Source organism: Trifolium pratense, linkage group LG2 (assembly GCF_020283565.1).
Source record: "Trifolium pratense cultivar HEN17-A07 linkage group LG2, ARS_RC_1.1, whole genome shotgun sequence".
In the NCBI taxonomy this organism is placed as follows: domain Eukaryota; kingdom Viridiplantae; phylum Streptophyta; class Magnoliopsida; order Fabales; family Fabaceae; genus Trifolium; species Trifolium pratense.
Genome location: NC_060060.1, coordinates 15,918,990 through 15,931,514, shown reverse-complemented (window position 1 = coordinate 15,931,514; position 12,525 = coordinate 15,918,990). Strand labels below are relative to the sequence as shown.

Here is a 12,525-nt window from a genome sequence, read left to right as displayed (position 1 = left end):
CCCATCCCCACAGATCGCAACGGTTCCCGCAAAGATCCGCGGATATCAAATATTAACAAAATTTCTATATTTTTCGATCAAATTATGACAGTAGTATGACGTTATTTTTTCTGTCTTATTTTAAAAAATAAATATTTTGCATCTTTCTTTTTTAACAAATAAAAACAACACATATTCATAACCAAAAAACATTGAAAAAACATTTGGCTACTAATAATCATACAAAACCTAACAGTCAAAATATTTCATAACAAAGTATGCATAATCAGAATACAAAAAAATAAAGTATGCATAATCATATAAAAGTTCATAACCAAAATATCTCAAAATTGTTGATAATTGGTAAATATCCAACCAAATTAGATAAATAAAATTACTTCTAGGGTCTAGGAAAAAGTAGTCACTTTTCTAGGGTTGAGAGTTGGAACTTGGAAAACATAAATATGCAATGAACGCTTGAAATTAGCGAACAATCAGTGGAGAAAATAATGGATGACTCTTCAAGTTACTTCTTTCTTCTTCTTTTTTTTTTTTAAAAAAAAATCAACATTTAATATATATATTAATAATAATAATATATAGTGTATACATGGACGGATTCAGGGAATCCGCGGGGACGGATGCTTCGTCCCCATTCTCCGCCCCGATGTGCATGCGGGGGGATTTTTGCCTCCATCCCCATCCCCACGGGGATAAAATTCTTGTTTTCGGAGCTCCGAATGGGGCAATCCCCACGGGGATCCGCTCCACCAGATGCAAATTGACAACTTTTTAAATGAAAAGTCTAACGAAATCCATTCCACAAAAGAATCCATCGAAATCTGTGGATTTTTGATACCAAGAGACATTTTATAAGTACAGAGAAATCTCAATTGAATACCAACGGAGTTGGTTGCCTTAAAAAAACAAATATTGATTTTCTCAATTGAATGCCATAAGATTCATCTATATTTCATAAAAATCTTGATTGAATACCACAAGATTTTTTAATCATAAAATAGTCTTTTAAAATTCATCCAAATCCCAATTCAATACACCCTAAGCTCGCTTGACAAAAAAAATTTATGGACCAAAACATATTTAATTTTTCTTTCTTTGTTCCTAATAAAAAAATAAAACAAACAATAATCCATTTAAATTTGATGTTGTTATTATTTCACAATTCAAACCAATCCACCTATCTCTATCTAACCGTAATCAACCGAAAACTAATGCCATTTTAGGGAGTGGGGTTCCTTTCCTTGTTAATTGTTAGTTGTTACTTGTTAGTTAAACAAACCCATACCTACAAAATTTTAGGGAGTGGGGTTCTATCTAGCACGAACTCCGATACAGATACCGCGACACTGTTAATGTAAAAAATATGGGACACCGACATATATACATATAAATTGAGATTGAAAATATATACATGCAAATTTAATTTGAGCAAGTTATTTTTTTTAAAAAGTTTTAAAACAAGATAGGATAGTATTTTACCTTTATTTATCCATCTACGATAAAAAACTAAAAATATTGTAATCAAAATGTAATGTTTTCAATCCCTTATTATTCAAAATTGTTGTTTCTACACATCTTTAACTCTTGTAGATATGTCTGATATGTGCCTAAGGAGAGTATAAACAAAGAAAAAATAATTATTTTTGGGACACTTGTCCGACACATGTCATACGAGTGTCTTACAGGTGTCGGACACCGATCAAAGGAGTGTCAAACTAAAGGAAAAATTGAATTTTTTCCGACACCGATATGAGTTATCCGACACGTGTCGGACGAGTGTCATACGAGTATCGGACACCAACACGTGTCGGATACCGCGACACGCCTAATCATAAAAGTGTCGGTGCTTCCTAGGGTTCTATTCAAAATTTTCTTTTTTTGTTTTCCTTTTTTAAAAACGGTGAGACGAATATAATCCATGAATATGCTCGCGTTAGTTATACGCGCGTGAGTGCGATCGTGGGGAATTTGTTCTCATCCCACGGCCCACAATTTCGTATACGTTTATAAGTATCATGCTTCGAGTGTAACGCTAAACACAACATAAACATATTCAACAACATCATTCTTTGTTTCAATCTCCCAACCAAAACACACAAATCATGGGTTTGAAGGTTTATCCTTAATCTATATCTATTGTTTTTTATATTCTTTCTAATGTTTCAATTTCAATCATGTCTATAGTGTTTTTTTTTTCTTCTTTTTTCTGTGATGATATTTGAGATCCGTGACACTGTTTATTGTTGTTGTTTTTTTAATGGGGTGATGAATTTATGGTAAAAAAACAATCTTTTCATTGTTTTGATTGGCGAGTGTTTGGTTGAAATTTAGTTGTTGCATCAGAGAAATTGTTGTTCTTTGATTTATTGTTGGGAATTTGAATTGTGAATTTCAAATTCAATCCTTTACACCTTTAGCTTATTAGATTAGATGGCCATGTCTTGATTTTGAATTAAGGAAACTTACAGTTTATTGGAATTTCACTATGCATTTAGGTGATCACTAGGACCGACACTTCTGAGTAAAGGCGTGTCCGATTGACACTGCTGCCACTAAAATTATTTTCAATTAGCTGGTTTTCTCAAATTATAACTGGTGTCGATGTGTCAGTGTCATGTTTGTGTTAGTGAATTTCACTGTGCATTTGAATGCTCATTAGCATGGACACTTCTGAGTAAAGGCCTGTCTGACTAATGATCCTGACACTAATTATTTTCAATTATTTTGTTTTCTCTAATTATAATTGATGTCGCCGTGTCAGTGTCAAGTCTGTGTTAGTGTTGCATAGCTTGATTGTTGTTGTGTGGATTATTGATTGAAGGAAGGATCACACGCTTTATAATTTGTAATGGGAAATTTTGATTTCGTTATATTCAAAATACAATGTTTTTTACAATGCTTTTAGCATCTATTTGACTAAGTTATTATGAAAGAACCCCTTTGTACAAACGATGTAATTCAAAACTACTTACTGAATCTTATGTAGGAATGTTAAATTTGATCTCTGCAGTGAGAATAGAATGGTTCTCATAGAAACATAGTTAGTATTAAAATTTTCTATGTGATTATGTTCTCAATTTGAACTAGTTATTATATACTTACATGCTTGATATTGTGCTTATAAGTAAAAGCAAAATGATACTTAAAGCCTTACACACTTGTTGGTTAATGTGATGCAGGAGGATTTTGAGGAGCATGCTGCAAAAGTCAAGACTCTTAAAGAGAGTCCATCAAATGAAGACTTGCTTATCCTTTATGGATTGTATAAGCAATCCACTGTTGGACCTGTCGACACCAGTAAGCGGTCTTCTATTTAAGAAATATTTTTCAATTCGATATTTTTGAGTTTTGAGTTCACTCTGTCACCTTCGCACAATAAGGGGTTTGGGATTAGGGCTGACCCAAGCTTAAAGTGAAACATGCCCTTGCTTTAGCCTTTAGGTTACGGTCCTCAAGCTACGCGACTCAGCTTTCCACATATACGTATGACGCCTCCTCATATATTTGTTCATTGTTAGACCTCACCCATCATAAAGCCTCACCTTGCCTTGGGCCGGCCGAGGGTTTTTTTATAGGCCTCTTTGATTGACTTAATTGAGCTTATCTAGTACTGAGTACTGACACTAAGCACTTCTGTGAGACTGCTCATGAAATTGTGTATGATTTACAGGTCGTCCAGGAATGTTCAACATGAGGGAAAGAGCTAAATGGGATGCATGGAAGGCTGTTGAAGGTAAAAACAATTAAACTTCAGTTTCAAGTGTTATGTAAAGCAATTTAGATCAGTTTCTATTTCCTTATGGTGCTTTTGTGCTATGAAGAACTGACATAGACACCAGTTCAATATTGACACAAACACATAAACTGGCAGAGTCTAAACACTCCTTATAGTGCTTTTGTGCTATGAAGAACTTGTCATAGACACTGGTTCAATATTGTCACAAACACGTACACACCTATTATAATTTATGAAGAACCGACATAGACGCCGGTTCAATCTGAATATAATTTGTGTTCTCAGAGATATTAAAACTATTATTTTTTTCTGCAGCGAAATCCAAGGAGGAAGCAATGAGCGATTACATCACTAAGGTGAAACAGCTGCTGGAAGCAGCTGGCGTTGCTATTTGACAACATCGTCATGTCTTGCTTTCTAATTCTATGTTAAATGTTTAAGTGTTTGGAAAATAAAACACTGTCAGTGTTTGGTGTTTGATCTAAAACTTTGATATATAATCTTAATTTTTCATTATTGAATTAGATGTGTTACAATGAATGAGTTCAGTTATCTTTATCATTACTCCTGAAAATTATGTATATGTAATGGGCCAGAAACTTGAAATTTCCTATGTAGTTTATTTTAAACTATTTCTGTTTCAATCTTAATTGCTTGATCTTGCGCTCACACTGATTTTAATTTTAATTTCATCAGAACCCTCAAAACCAGACAAAGGAGAAAATATTAGCCTAACAACTAATTACTAACATTAGTCGTTTTAAAAAAAAATATATACATTGTTGGCCAAGGGGCAGTACTTGCACGACAAGTGAGGCAGCTTAAATTCGAATGGAGCCACATGTCAATACATAGTACATGAAAATATTTCAAGCACTTGGCATAGTTCTCAACTCCTCGCCCCTCCTCAAAATTTTCCAAACACACGGCACACATGCCACTTTCATCGTCTGAAACAACATCAATTTTATTCCATTTGTGTTACTTGTGTGTTGGAATTAAGTTTGCTACTGATGTGAATGTGCTTTTTGTTGAGGCTTGGTGTCGCGGCATGCTACCGTGAGTTTTGGTTTGTGGGGTGGTTCTCTCTTTCTTGGCAGCAAAACCAAATGGCTATGGCATGGTACATCGAGACAACAACAAGTACAGGTACAACCAAGATAATAACATTTGATTGGTACTTTGCTTAGATCAGATCCGGTATTGTTGTTTAAATACAAGGACAAAGAGTAGTTGGCAAAGCCAGGCTCCTACTAGTACAAAGAAGATGCGATACTGACATGCACATGAATTTTTCATAGAACCATCCAACATCACATGGCTTTACTTGATGATATGTTGATAACAATAACTTCCTTCTCTCAATTGCCACATGCAATGCTGGTATATACTCTTTGTTGTCTTAATTATTACTCCCTCCGTCCCAAATCTTTAGTCTTTTTACCTTTTTAGTTTTGTCCCAAAACTTTAGTCATTTTAAGAAATCAATGTACTTTACCGTTTGTACCTTTACTAAAGTTAAAACATTAATTAAATATATTTTCTCTTTTTTAATAAAGTAAGGATAAAAATGACTTTACTTGTCATTTCTTAATCTCCGTGCAAAACTCCAAAAGGACTAAAGTTTTAGGACAGAGGGAGTATAAGAGTGAAGATCCATTTTAATTGTTGATAAATTTCTGACGGGACAATTCAGTCATTGATAAAAATAAAATCCAAATTAAATTAGTGTTTGAAATTTTTATATTGAGGACAAATTAGTCCCCGATTTATTATAACAAAATGAAAATGTCAAAGACTAATTTAAGTTTTATTTTGATTAGGAACTAAATTGTTCTGTCAGAAATTTGAGATTTATGAAGGACTATAATGGCTCTTCACACTTATATTAAAGACCTATAGTTAAGAAACATCAAAAGGGTTCAAAATATCATGCATAATAATGTCGTGTTTCCTAAGTCTATAAATGTAGTTTTTCGAATAATTAGTTTTACCGTCCAAAACAATTTAGCGGCACAGTTTATTACCTATCTATCTTTCATTCAAAGAGTTTTAAACATAATTCAATTCAGAAAACTAACATAATTACTAACTCACTATTTTTTGTTCATGAAAAAATAATCTTCAATATCTAAAAACAAAAACATGGCTAACATTCTCATAAGAAAACAAGGCTAACAATTTCTCACCATTGTACCAATCAACTTTACACGATAGCAATTGGAGCCGTATGTCTCATATCAATCATGTGTTGATGTTCAATATTCATTGCGGGCGAAGGGGCGGCACTAGCGCGACAAATGGGACAACTCGTATGCGAATGGAGCCACATGTCAATACAAGGTACATGAAAAGAATGCAAGCACTCAGGCATAGTTCTCAACTCCTCGCCCTCCTCAAAATCTCCCAAACACACAGCACATGTGCCACCTTCGTCATCTGAAGCCACACCGACTTTATTTCTCTTGTGATACTTGTGTGCTGGAATTAGGTCAGCTATTGATATGGATGTGCTTCCGTTGAGGCTCGCGGCACCGTGCTGCGGTGAGTTTTGATTTGTGGTGGTTCTTTCTTGGTGGCAAAACCAAATGGCTATGACATGGTACACTGAAACAACAGTTAATGCTCCTGTAGCAATGGCAATAAGTAGGACAATAACTTTGACATAAAAAGGATCATCACCATCATGTGCCATAATTCAATGATGATCATTTGATGCTACAAAGAAATGAAGAAATGCTAACAGTGATTTTAATCCAGCCTTATAAGAAAAAGGTTCATTGTTTTCTTTTTCTTTTTTGACCGGTCAAGGCTCAATAATGTTTTTGCACTGTATGATTATTTGGTCAAAATAAATAGAAATAAAAATATTATTAGTGATTGATTAGTTAATTATTAATTAAATTACAATTAAAAGAAAAGGATAATTCATGATACTATTAGTTTTTTTCTCTAATAGTTTTTTTTATTTTTATTTTTTTTATGAACAACTAACATATTTTATTCTAATACATGTGTATACCTTAGGTGTTTATGACCAATTAATCTACTGCTCAAATTAGTGTTGGAAAAATTATACATAAAATTGTCTCAAATAGTAAATTAAAGAGAAATATTATAAATAAATGACATATAATCAAATAAGATAGATCAATTTTTCATATTAAAGTTGTCTCAGGCGTGCAAATGCATTGTGTTTAAGTGCATTTGTCACCACATATTAATACCCGCTAAAATTGGTCTCATAGTTAATCCGTCATAATATAACAGTCACTTCTTAATTATATTACATCACTTATTTTTCTCTCATCTCCCTATAACCTTCAACACTATTTTTTTCTCTTCTGATATAACCTTCAGCACTCTATTGTGACCTTGTATAACTATATCCTTATCCTTATATAAATAAAATTCCTATAGGATACCAATTTGGAAACTAACATAATTACGAACTCACTAATTTGTATATAGAAAAATAATCTCCTAATCCTATATCTAAAAACAAAAGCAAGGCTAACATCCTCATAAGAAAACAAAAAAAAATAAGGCTAACAATTTCAGCGTACCAATCAACTTTACATGATAGCAATTGGAGCCATATGTCTCATATCAATCATGTGTTGATGTTCAATATTCATTGCCGGCGAAGGGGCGGCACTAGCGCGACAAATGGGGCAACTCGAATGCGAATTAAGCCACATGTCAATACACGGTACATGAAAAGAATGCAAGCACTCAGGCATACTTTTCAACTCTTCACCCTCCTCAAAATCTCCCAAACACACGGCACACGTGCCACCTTCATCATCTGAAACTTGGTCAACTTTACCTCTGTTGTGATACTTATGTGTTGGAATTAAGTCTGCCACTGATACGGACGTGCTTTCGTCGAGCCTCGCAGCACCGTGCCGCGGTGAATTTTGAATTGTGGTGGTTGTTCTTTGATGGCAAAACCAAATGGCTATGACATGATAGATTGAGACAACAAATGCTGCTGAACCCATGGCAATAAGCAGGATAACAACTTTGTCGGAAAATGGATTATCACCATCATGTGCCATAAGTCAATGGTGTGATGCTACAAAGAAATAATGAAATGCTAACAGTGAACTTAATCTAACCTAATTATAAGAGTGACAAAAAACCGGCCAAAGACTGCTCATTGTTTTTCATTTTTTTATTTTAACCGGTCAAGGCTCCTTCTTTTACTTTTTGCACACTGTTTGGTTATGTGCTCAAAATAAAAAATACAAATACTGTAAAAATATCATTAGTGATTAATTACTTACTAATATATTTCTAATTTACCTAATTTTCCTCTCCTCTCCTCTTATAGGGGAGAGAAAAAACATATGTTGATATGTCACTTGTCGTAAAATTTCCTATTTGTCTAATTAGTGCTGAGAAAATTAATCTTACGGTTTCAATTATGTACAAGTAAAACATGTGTGGCGCCGCGACGTGTTTCAATGAACTCTTTTATGTGATTCTGCCATGAGAACATACATTGTTCAAACAAATCAATCATCTTTAGAATGGCCACTAAACTGTTACATGTATCAATTCTAATTTCATTTCTATTCCTAATTCGGTATTAATGTCACATTTTAGTTTTGGTCACACTTCACTTAATAGGCTAGTGGCCTTAAATAAAGTGAATCTTGAAATTACATTTCATATAATAAATGAAATTTGTGAATTGTAATATTTGTCATTTTGCAAAATATAAGAAATTTTCGTTTAATGTCAACTCGATCAAACTAGTTTTTGAGTTGCTAGTTGCCTCGATATATTGCATATGGACTTCGAGGGTCCTTATATATATACAATATCTACTCTCCGTGGACATATTTCATTTTGCACGATAGCAAGTGGGACCATATTCCTCGTATCTACGACGCAATGATGTTTGTGCACCACCGGCAAAGGGGCGGCACTAGCGCGACAAATAGGGCAACTCAAATGTGAATGGAGCCACATGTCAATACACAGTACATGAAAAGAGTGCAAGCACTCAGGCATAGTCCTCAATTCCTCCCCCTCCTCAAAATCTCCCAAACACACGGCACACGTACCACTATCATCATCCGAAACCATGTCAACTTTATTTCTCCTGTGGTACTTGTGTGTTGGAATTTCATGTACAACTGATGAGGATGTTCTTTCATTGAGGGTCAGCGACGCGGCATACCACGTTGGTTGTGGTGGGTTTTGGTGCGTGGTGGTTCGTTCTTGGTGACGAAAACAAACGGCTATGAAACGGTAGCATGTTCTAACAATAAATATAACTGCAGCCAAAAAAACAAGTTCAATAATAACATTGCTGTAATCAAAAATAGGATCACCATCATCATTTGCCATAAATCAGTGATCATGTGATACTAGAAAGAAAGAAAGAAATGGTAATAGTTGTGTTAATTAAACCTTATAAGAAGTGACAAAGCCGGCCAAATAAGTATATAATGATAAAAATGGCTTAATTAACTATATGGTGGCGATGAATTTGAATGAAAGAAGAGCATGTTATTAACGTTTTTACCCCGTTTTCTTGATTTGATCATAGTACAAACAAAAATGTGATTATACCGATTGGTTAATTAATTAATCACAATACAAACAAACATACAAACAAAAGCAGAGAAGCAATAAGGATAAGGATAAATAGTATTTTCTCTAAAAGTTGCTCGTTAGATACATCAAATGTTCAATGAATAGTGTTTTCGAAGGACAAGAGTTATATATTCTCTTGCCCTTATTCCGAAGATCTGGAAATACTATTTAGTTAGATTTTACTTACCACCTACAAATCTTCGGATTATCATTGCCCTTACTCTTGAGAACCGGAGAGTAGACGCAAAAAAATAATATTTTCACCTTCTCAGTGTTTTTTTATTTTTTATTTTATCAAATAGTCTAATGATTAGAAATTCACATAAATGGAAAATTTTCGATTTCAAATCTCGACCATTTCATATATAATATGATGTTCCTACCAATTAAGTTATGTTTACTATGTATGTTTTTACTTCAACAAAAGTAGCAATGAAGTGTATAAATTAAGTTATTGAATGTGAAATTAAAGAAGAAAATTAATTGTTACTACTTGTTAAGACCAAAGTAATATCCCTTCATTATCAAGTAGTAAGAGTCATTGGCTGCTTAAGCAAGTGGCCAGGGATTGATTCTTTGCTTGTGTATGAAAAAAATTCAGTTGGAGAGAAAAACTTACCTTATGTATATGACAGTGAAAAATTCGTATCTATACCATGGTGATATTAATCCAATATATATCATTGAAATTACTTATGAGCGCCTAAGAAATTCCTTTTCATCTTTTTCTTATAAAATTGAAATGTTATAAGACAAACATAAGGAGACACAAACAAGTGAAAATGGAAGAAGAAACAATCAAAAGACACACGTACACATATCGTCATTTCCGTTAGTTTTGTCACTAACACCGTTTGAACTATACACGTGTCAGTCCACATATGCGAATTGACTGCCACATGTGACAAAATTGACGGAAATGACTAAATTGAAACCTAATGGAAACGTAATGGACCAAATTGATACTTTTTAAACGTAAGGGACCAAATTGAAACTTAAAATAAACGTAAGGGACCAAATGTGTAGTTAAGCCATTTTTTTTATATATAGTAAAGCAATGTTTATATAAAAGATTGATCAAAATTAATTAATCATATAAAATCTAAATATTTCAAGTAATTAAACTAGTAATTTACAAAGGATATTATGATTGCTAAAAAGTATGTACACACTAAAAAATCAGCACTTAAGGAGCAACTATAGTATAGACAAAAATTGAATTGCAATAATCATATTTTGGTATTGCTAAATTAGTTGTGTGTGTACTCCTCAAAATCAGCAGAACCAAAACCTCACCATCTCACCATAATCCCCTTTGCATGATAGCAACTGGAACCAGATTATGGCTCATATCTATCCTGTGCTGTTGTTCATTCACTGCCGGGGAAGGGGCGGCACTGGCACTGGCACGACAAATGGGGCAGCTAGAATGCGAATTGAGCCACTTGTCAATACACGGTACATGAAAGGAGTGCAAGCACTCAGGCATAGTTTTCAACTCCTCACCCTCCTCAAAATCTCCCAAACACACGGCACATGTGTCACCGTCATCATCTGCAACAACGTCGGGTTTATTTCTCTTGCGGTACTTGTGTGTTGGAATTAGGTGTACTACTGATGAGGATGTGCTTTCGCCGAGGTTGGCAAACCGCGGTGGTGGTTGTGGGAGGTTTTGATCTGTGGTGGTGCTTTGTTGGTTACAAAACCAAATGGCGATAACACGGTAAATTGAGCAAACAACAAATGCAGCTGAACCCACAACAATAAGTAGGACAATGATGTTGTTGTAAATAGGATGATCATCATCATCATTTGCCATAAATCAATGATAGTGTGATGCTAGAAAGAAAGAAATTGTAATAGTGATGTTAATTAAACCTTATATGAAGTGACAAAGCCGGCCAAAGACGGTGAATGTTAGTGCAAGTTGAGCATTCATTATCAACGTTTTTGCACAGTTTTCTTGATTTGATTTTATTTGATGACAATAGAAACAACAATGTGATTATACTGATTGATTAATTAACTATAGTTGGTTAGAAATTCATGACATTGAATGACAATACAAACAAACATACAAACAAAAATAGATACGACTACACAATAAGGTTAATACTTAATACTAATATGATAATAGTGCCAATGAAGTGTACGTATAAATTAAGTTATTGGTTATTTATATTTATATTACTTGCACCAAAAGTTTCCCTTCTTGACTTAATTAAGTGAATGAAAATTCTACTTGTGAACTTTTAAGTTGCACCAAACACATGACGAGATAATATAATGTTATCCTATTTTTTATCCGGTGTGTTCCAAACACATGACATGATATATGTTTATCCTGTCACTATCCTATCATTTCCTTATCCAGCTTCTTATCATATCCTATCTCTATCCTATCCTGCGCACCAAACGGGCCCTTAGTGGTATGTAAAAGGAAGTTTTTTTTTTTTTTGGTTACAAAAGAGGGGCTGTAAAAGGAAGTCTTTATCAATCTAAGTGATTGATACCAAGTGATTAATTGGCTACTCTAGGAGGAATCGTTCGAAAAAATCCGAGTTTGATTTTTAATGAAAACAATTATGTATCATATTTTATTTACCCCACAGTTAAACTCTATTATCGAGACATTCATCCCCTAGAAAGCAAAGAATTACACACACACGAGTACTAATAAATAAACATCTTTTGAATTATTTTATGTCCTTGTTATAAAACTCTTTTCAAATGTTCAAATACATTAATTATTTACCAACATACTCTTATTTATGTTACACATTTTTCCTCAAATGTGTAATAAATTTTGCAATGAAAAGATTAACTAATTAACCAAAGAATTAGACCCAAGTGGTTAATGAATTCCACCAAAAACTAATCATTTGGGTGTATATAAAATATAAGGACATCATTGTAACTAAGAACTAAAACAACAAGCTAAAGCTTTGAAGTAGCTACTATAAAAACTTGCAGTCATATACAAATAGTGTCCTCGGGTTTAATTTAACCTTATAAAAGATGTAAAAATAACAGTAGTAATAGTAATTAATTTCACAAGCAATGAAATCTCAGCTTCGATTTGATGGGGAACTACCTTCAGTTGCATAGTTTTCAACTAACTTCTTCATGGAATTTGAATGTGGAATTAAAGAAGAAAATTAATTGTTAGTTCGTTACTA

General features: G+C 33.6%; 5 protein-coding genes across 5 annotated transcripts; 1 reads left to right on the top strand and 4 right to left on the bottom strand.

Annotated features, from left to right (window-relative positions):
- Positions 1-1,957: 1,957 nt before the first annotated feature.
- On the top strand, positions 1,958-4,257 carry LOC123907581 (acyl-CoA-binding protein). The gene is made up of 4 exons (XM_045957898.1): positions 1,958-2,114; positions 3,180-3,297; positions 3,671-3,733; positions 4,052-4,257. Exons 1-4 carry the CDS (start codon positions 2,103-2,105, stop codon positions 4,129-4,131), a joined length of 273 nt encoding a protein of 90 aa, XP_045813854.1. The 5' UTR covers positions 1,958-2,102; the 3' UTR covers positions 4,132-4,257.
- A 1,664-nt stretch (positions 4,258-5,921) lies between these two features.
- LOC123907582 (RING-H2 finger protein ATL52-like) lies at positions 5,922-6,431 on the bottom strand. The gene is given in 1 exon segment (XM_045957899.1): positions 5,922-6,431. A coding segment is annotated over 1 exon segment (510 nt).
- An 880-nt stretch (positions 6,432-7,311) lies between these two features.
- Positions 7,312-7,750, bottom strand: LOC123907580 (RING-H2 finger protein ATL51-like). Its single transcript, XM_045957896.1, has one exon. It carries the CDS (start codon positions 7,738-7,740, stop codon positions 7,312-7,314), a length of 429 nt encoding a protein of 142 aa, XP_045813852.1. The 5' UTR covers positions 7,741-7,750.
- Positions 7,751-8,551: 801 nt separating this feature from the next.
- LOC123904269 (RING-H2 finger protein ATL1-like) lies at positions 8,552-9,097 on the bottom strand. The gene has a single exon (XM_045953954.1). The coding sequence runs from the start codon at positions 9,095-9,097 to the stop codon at positions 8,552-8,554; it is 546 nt and encodes a 181-aa protein (XP_045809910.1).
- Positions 9,098-10,542: 1,445 nt separating this feature from the next.
- LOC123907579 (RING-H2 finger protein ATL52-like) lies at positions 10,543-11,167 on the bottom strand. The gene has a single exon (XM_045957895.1). It carries the CDS (start codon positions 11,163-11,165, stop codon positions 10,647-10,649), a length of 519 nt encoding a protein of 172 aa, XP_045813851.1. The 5' UTR covers positions 11,166-11,167; the 3' UTR covers positions 10,543-10,646.
- Between the last annotated feature and the right edge of the window lie 1,358 nt (positions 11,168-12,525).